The 8165-nt window shown below is 37.6% G+C and overlaps 1 protein-coding gene across 1 annotated transcript; it reads right to left on the bottom strand.

The window, feature by feature from the left end:
• Nucleotides 1-2958: 2958 nt before the first annotated feature.
• LOC106798329 (phospholipase A(1) DAD1, chloroplastic) lies at nt 2959-7609 on the bottom strand. Its single transcript, XM_014774295.2, has 5 exons — nt 5899-7609; nt 4823-5145; nt 4047-4709; nt 3324-3946; nt 2959-3239 (listed from the first exon to the last, which is right to left on the bottom strand). The coding sequence occupies exon 1, from the start codon at nt 7607-7609 to the stop codon at nt 6320-6322; it is 1290 nt and encodes a 429-aa protein (XP_014629781.2). The 3' UTR covers nt 2959-3239; nt 3324-3946; nt 4047-4709; nt 4823-5145; nt 5899-6319.
• Between the last annotated feature and the right edge of the window lie 556 nt (nt 7610-8165).

Below are 8165 nucleotides of genomic sequence, written 5' to 3'. Positions count from 1 at the left end.
ATGAAAATGGATTTGTTGTAGTAATTATGAGGTCTGACACACAGACTAGTAGAGGAAGGAGTTCATTTGTGTTAATTGGTTGTGAAAGGAGTGGTCGGTATAGGTGTAGGAAGAAAGATTTTGTTAGAAGAGATACTGGGAGTAGGAAATATGGGTGTCCCTTCAAGCTTCGTGGGAAACCAGTGATTGGAGGGCAAGGATGGATGGTGAAGTTGATGTCTGGGATTCATAATCATGAATTGGCCAAGTCATTAGTTGGACATCCATACGTTGGGCGATTGATTAAGGATGAGAAGACAATTATTGTTGATATGACCAAGTCAATGGTGAAACCAAGAAACATTCTGCTAATGTTGAAGGAGCACAATGTCAATAGTTGTACAACAATTAAACAAATATACAATACAAGAAGTGCATATCGTTCTTCCATTAGAGGAAGTGATACTCAAATGCAACATCTAATGAAGCTTCTTGAATTGGATCAATATATTCATTGGCATAGATTAAAGGATGAAGACGTGATACGTGATATATTTTGGTGTCACCCTGATGCAGTGAAGTTACGCAATGCATGTCATTTGGTGTTTTTGATAAACAGTACCTACAAAACAAACAAGTACAGACTCCCACTACTTGACTTTGTTGGAGTGACACCAACGGGGATGACATTCTCTGCTGGGTTTGCATATCTGGAGGGTGAACGTGTTAATAATGTGGTATGGGCTTTAGAATGGTTTCGAGGTCTATTCTTAAGACGTGATGGCCTCACTGTAGTTATTGTGGCTGACAGACCTAACATTGATGAATGCAGTGAAAACTGTGTTCCTTGAGTGTACAAACTTGTTGTGCAGGTTTCACATCGACAAGAATGTCAAGGCCAAATGTAAATCCCTAATTGGTCAAAAAAATGCTTGGTAGTATGTCATGGATGCTTGGGGAAGTCTGGTTGATTGTCCTTCCGAACAGCAGTTCCATGAATGCCTTAAGAAGTTTGAAATTGCTTGTTCACCTTAGCCAATGTTTGTTGACTATGTTAACAAAACATGGATAATCTCCCACAAGGAAAAATTTGTTACAGCCTGCATGAATAAGGTGATGCACTTAGGCAACACAACAACAAACAGGTATTAAAATGTTTAACTTTTTCTAGTAAGGTTAATGAATTCATGGAATTTAATTATTGTATTATGTTTATTGTTTATTGTTTATTGTTTTTTGTGTATTTGAAATGTATGGTTGAATCTGCTCATTGGGATTTAAAAAGAGTATTACATAATAGCCTTAGAGACCTGTGTAGTGTTTGGGATGCCATGAACAACATGATCACGCTGCAGCACACTGAAATTAAAGCATCATTTAAAACAAGTACGTGTGTGATTGGACATGTTTATAAAAAAACCTTATACAAGAGGCTTCTTGGAATGGTTTCAAGATATGCTTTAAATTATATTGATGTTGAGTTTGAGCGTGTACATTATGCTGGCAAGAATCCTTCTTCTTGTGGTTGTGTCATGAGAACCATGCATTGTCTTCCTTGTGCATGTGAGCTATCTAAGTATGCTCTTGGTAGCATCCCACTAGATTTAATCCATATGTTTTGGAGACGACTTAGTTTTTCATACCAAGGGTTATCTGAGTCTCAAGTGCCCATAAAGGAAGAGATGGAAACCATATCTAAAAGATTTGAGGAACTTGATGTTTATGGTAAAGTAACTCTCAAGAGTAAACTTCGAGAAATTGCATACCTGATTAAAACTCTATGTGTCATCCTCTGTCAAAGGTCAACACTAAAGGTGCACCAAAGAAACCGATGAACAGAAACCAAAGATCACAGATACAGGTAACCAATTTGGATGAAATTTACTACCGACAAACAATATTTGGATAAAATTTACTACCGGTAGCCATTCACAGATACAGGTAACCAATTTCTCTTTCAATGTATGCAACTGAAAAATGATGATGATGTTAACACAATGTTAATGTGTAATCATCAATTTTCGTATGTTGGTCCGATTGAGTTATTATGCACCATTGGTAGAACACCAGATGGTATATTAAACTTACTTGAAGCCACTATGACCCCTACTCATGATGCCCTGCTATATTACAACGGGAGGTGGAACATACCACGCTAACATGAGTTTGTCAGTTACTCGTTCACAGGAAAAAATCCCAAAAAGTTTTACATTCCTTCCGGATGTACCATGAATAAACTGAAGGATTTGATCAAGCAAGTTGCACCTCATCGGATTCCCCCATTCATGAATCACAAACAGTAAGGCGATTGTTTTTTCGACAACCAAGCCACTATGAGTATTCAGATAAAATTATCAAATTTGAAATTATTGAGCTGAAAACTAACAATGACGTGCTAAAGGTCTTAGTACAGTCTAACTACTGGAAACAATTTGGGCCAATAGAAATTTTAGTTGTTTTTAGTAAATAGGTAATGGAAATGGAAGACGACGTGTCTCGGTCGCAACATGATTCAATGCAAAATTAGTATTACTTAATTGTAGTTTTTCATGCAAATTTTATTTCTTTCCACTGTTGAAGTTAATGTAATGTTGGAATTAGTGTCCATTAGCGAATGAAACCGTGTGATTATTATTTTATGTTCATGGTTCACCTAAATCAACAAATTTGGTATTCATTGGAAGCTTGATATCAAAATTGGTCAACCAAAAGAGAAATGAATCAGTGAACAAACCCTTTTGTTGTATTTGTGACCATTCTATTCCAAATAATAATAATAATAATAATAATAATAATAATAATAATAATAATAATAATTCTTTTGTTACTTTGAATTCAAACATGTAACAACTTTTCTTTCACATAAATGATTAAACATGATCGTGCTAAAAATTACGTTAAGTTACATAAATTTTAGATCAATAATAAAAAAAATCAATATTTAACCATGCTTAAACTTAAAAAGAAGACACACACAACTAGAATAAACATAAAATAAAAGTTATAACCAAAATAATGTAACAAATACAAAATGTTAGGGAAAACAAAAATGTTGTCAAATACAACATAATTATAAACATCATTTATGATTGATCCGTGCGTCATCTTCGTCGCGCCCTAACATAAGCATTTCCATCTACTGTGATACCCCTAGCGATCCTGATGTAGTCTTCCATGACCTCATGTATCTCTGTGCCTGTAGTGACTATCCTTAGGTTGAGCAAACGCTCCAACCTTTTTGCGATCGCTTGGCACGCATCCTATCACATTCAAAAAAACCCATATACAATTACAGTAATTGAAATAAATAACATTTAATAAAACATTAAAGCAAGTCATCTTACCACTGCATGTCTAGGTTGCTCTGCATCAGAAGGTGCATGTGAAGGTCCAGCTTCTGGTGCCATTGGGACCTCAGGGATATCTGACTCCACGTATGTGTCATGCTGTGGGACAAGTGGATGTTTGGGTGGATCAACTGCCTGTATGGGTGTGATGAACAGATGAGAGATCCTGAAGAACCAGTCCATGTAATCTGGTGCACACTGGCCAGGCACAAGACAAATTTGTCCCCCTGCTGCTAGATGGTCCAAGTAATGCATCCACTTGTTGTCAATATCTTCAAATGACAAGCTGGCACCCATAGGCAGTGAAGGAATGGTCTGAACTATCCAAATTGTCGCACCACTCTCTCTGGTCGATGTGTGACCACAACGAGACCCCATCTAAGCTCACCCTAAAAGCATGAAATGAGGCCAAACACCCTAACTCCTCGATGCTCACCATAAGGCATCCAACATACATCAGGGATTGTCAGTGCATTTATACGTGTCTGGTACGTCAATGCTGGGAATCCCTTCGAATAAGCCTTCGTAGTAAGCCACCGACAGGCACGTGGTGACATCTCATCATACTTTGGATCAGTCACGCTTTCATGAATAGTGGGAAAATGCTCATATATCCAACACTACACACATTACATCAACATAAAAGAAATGCCAAATAAACATATTAAACACATATTTAAATCATAATCCAATTTAACATATTAAAAACATAAAATTTACCTGTAATAAAGTGATGTAACCAGTAAGCTGTCAACCGCCGCTCTTACAAGCATCATTTAAATGATCATACATATGCACTAGGGCGCAGCTCCCCATGCATAGTTTCCACTCTGAGTCAAGTCTCAGAAAGTGTCTAAAAATACTACATGAACATGTGTTGCACTCTTGTTAGCAAAAAGAGTGCAACCTAAAAAGTGTAGGAGATACACACAAGCTGCAACAGTCCAATGTCGGGCCTCACATCTCCTATGATAAATATCTCGTAGCCACGATAGGCGTACGTATGCCCCATGACATTGTGCAGCCTCAGCTCTAGCTTCCTCACCCGAGACTTCTAGCAACTTCACCAACATCAACACCGCTTCGTCCACATGCAGAGGCTCGAAGCTATCGAAGGCGCCTATGATTGGAAGATGAAGTAGTGACGCCACATCATCCAGTGTGATGGTAATTAAGCTCTCCTACAGGGAGATGGAAACTGCTAGTTTCCTTGTGCCACCTCTCGACAAAAGCGGATATAACTCCTCGATCGTCAGTGTCTACTGAACATGTGATCAAAGGAGTTAATCCTGTGGCAGCGACTAGCCTTTCAATTTCTGGAGCGAGCCTCCCAAATTTCTCAATTTTCCTTCCATGGGAGGATAACTTCAATTCAGGGAGTTCCTGAATTGAAGTATAAATGATTCGAAATAACATAAAATAATAAATTAAATTATCTCAAAATTTCAATAATAACAAATACTTAACAAAAAACTTTACTTAAAATTTTAAAATACCTCTCCATTCCATATGCTAAGTGCAACATGGTCACCATACTCAGTCAGCACTGATGGGTCATGTGACCCACCTGGGAATCCCTGAGCATCATCAACAGCAAATCCCTCACCACCATCAGCAGCTTCTGCACCAGGTGTAGGTACGTCCTCAGTCATATCAGGAGCATCCTCAGCAACAGGGATAGCTTCCCGTTGCCTACGTGCGGATGCTATAGGCCTTCACCGCTGGGGAACATCATCTGAATCATGATGATCCTCTCTCCCAGGACTTTGCCTATAACCCTATCTAGGACACGACCTAAACCTCTAGTTCTAACCATGATCTGCAAATCATGACGCACATGTATTTTTTTGTCAAATTCAATATTTACATTCAAATAACAATAAACCTACATAACCCTAAATCCTCAGCCCTAGTAGATAAACCCTAATCCAACCACACTAACACCTACACCCTAAGCCCTAAACTAAACACTAAGCCCTAAACTAAACCCTAACCACTACCCGTAAACCCTAAACATCTACAAATTGTAAAACTACCAATAACATACCACCATATATGAGTACATATTAAAAACACAAAATACATAATTAAATAACATATCACTATTTTCATTCAAATATATTAAACATAAAAAACAAAAAAAAATACCTATTATTTACTATTAAAGTTTAAAATTTATTTCATACCACCATGCAATCATACATATTTTTTTAATAAACACACAACATACCTATTTTTAATACAAAACAAACAAATACAAATCAATTATTCAAAAAAAATAAAAAAAATTCCAAAAAAAAAAATTAAAACCTTCATACGAATGTAGTAGTCATACGGATGAAGTACATTCGTATGGGTCATACGGATGAACTTCATCCGTATGAACGTTACAAAATCAGTAACAAATACGGATGAAGTACATTCGTATGAAGAAACCTAATTCATATTCCTAATCTTCCTAATACGGATGAACTACGTCTGTATCACTAAACTGAATCCTCTAACCTACATCGGCAACCAAACGAAAACCAGGAAAGCAAATGTCATTAACGGGGAGAAAGAAGAAACTTACCTCAACGGTGGAGCAGCACCAAAATGTAGGCCGTCAATGGCATTGAAAGGAGGAGAAGAAGAAGTGTGGAGGAGAGCGACGAAGGAAACCAATAGCAAAGAAGAAGAAGCGTAACAATGGGTGCGCGTTATTTGTTTTTAAATTTAAGACAGAAACATTTTTGCCCATTCATGTAAAATGTTGGGGTGCACCAACAATAGTTCTAGGTGCACCTAACAACACCCCTAATCAAGTTGTATATTAAAGAGTTAAAAGACCTAAGGTTATATATGGATAAATGATAGATTTGAATTCTCTCTTGTATAAAATATAATTTTACTAAACAAAAATATATAAGAGAAGAGTAGTCATATGCGTAGTTCACACTAATTACAGTTTTCTTCTCTTGTATATTTTTTCATATGTCAATATTCATATCTTATTATTTAGCACCCGGAGATGATCCAAATTTGTGGCTGAATGGAGTGGATTTTTTGTGTTTGCAAGGGCAAGAGGAGCTTACAAAATTTTTCACTAAATGAAGGTATGTCTTGAGGTCATGACACATGGCAACATCTCCTTTGTTAAGATTTGGAAACTCCTTGCTACTTAGCCTCAACTCCTGCCCAATGTCAGCATACACCAATTGCATGTCTTCTATGTACTTGTGCAACCATCTTGACCAAATTCCCATGTGGACATCTTCATTACTCGCCACATCATCTAAATTCACCACGAGTCCCGGAACCTTAGTCACAACATCATCGGAGTTTACTATTCTTAGTATCTTGATTCCATTTTGTTCCAATTGCTTCCTAAAACTCTCGTTTCCCACGCGGGGCCCACCAAAAGATATAACCGTGACCATTGGTGCGTTCTTGAAGGTGGTGGTTATATCATACGCGCTTAGGATTGCGAGTGCGGCTCCAAGGCTGTGACCCGTTAGGGTTAAGCTAAGTGGTTCATTGGTGTATCTTTGAATAACTCTTCCAATCTCTTCTCTTACCATTTCTTGCAAACTTGCACGTGTGGTGCTTTTGGAGGTGTAAAGGCTCAAAAACCCTTTTTGAACCATGGGACCAACACCATCATTTTCTCCGACCACGTGATCCGGCAAGTGTGTCAAGGTCGCGCGTAGGTTTTCCAACCACTCCAAACAAGTAACCGTTCCCCTGAAGGCAATTACAATGTCACGTCGGCCAAGACGCGTAATCTCTTTCTTGTTGTCGCAAATTGCCACATATCCGATCCAGTTGGACCGGATACAGGCTTGTTTAAAAAATTTATTTATCCATGTTGGCATGTGAATCCCACACGTGACATGTAGATATTTAGTCAATCGGTATCCATAGTTTCCCAACCCGCACTTGTTCAATAGCGATTTCTTCGAGTAAAGACATGTGGCATAGGTAAGAGAAGAAGGGTCAAAGTCAAAGGAGCTATATGTAGCATCCACAAAGTGGCCATATCTTAGGATTTCCCAGCGTAGGTCATCGTCAAGAGGATCCAGCAAGCCTTCCCAGTGGTTGATTCCTTGGTATTGCTTCCACTTGTGGCGGAGTTTGGGGAAGTTGCATTTGGTTGAGGGAGGCTTGAGTCGGTTCCATGAGAGCAAAGATTTGTTGAATTGTGAGTTTGCATTTGATTCAGATGATGAAAAAGTAGGGTTGGGTTGGGAAATTGAAGATGATGCACGTGGTTGGATTGAAGCTATTCTAATAACAAGCCTCATTATAGCTAGTGACTATGGTTATATTGCAATTTTAGGTATTTGCATGGTATTTATATATACATGGAGAAACAAAAGAAAGTGGAGGGTGGTGGTGGAGTTTAATATATATATGGGACCGGGAATAATATACGAGTTTATAAATTATAATACTCCTTTAGTAAAATCCATCTGGTAATATATTTATTTTACTAACTTGTCCTTTTAATGTTCATTTTTTATATATATAAGTGTACACTATATATGTACCAAAAAATATACTAAGTCTACTTTCGCAATGATTATTTACTATTGTTTTTCACGAGGCGACTTTAAGCAAGCGAAATTTGATGGGGGGTCGTTATCTAGGATTTGATCATAAAGGTAAGTCGTTGTACTAGGAATTGATTTTCTGTTAGAATATAGCAGGCTGTAGGTATATGTATAATCCAACATAGATAGTTTTCAACTAAGGAGATTGCGCATATAGCTGAAGGGTTAATCTCTCCTGATATCACAACTAAGATTTAAATCTTTTCTAGAATAAATGTATACATTTATTGTTTGACATTATTTTAAA

The sequence above is a fragment of the Glycine max genome, chromosome 3 (genome assembly GCF_000004515.6).
Source record: "Glycine max cultivar Williams 82 chromosome 3, Glycine_max_v4.0, whole genome shotgun sequence".
NCBI lineage: Eukaryota > Viridiplantae > Streptophyta > Magnoliopsida > Fabales > Fabaceae > Glycine > Glycine max.
The sequence above is the reverse complement of the archived record's forward strand: the minus strand, read 5'-3'. Positions and strand labels throughout refer to the sequence as shown.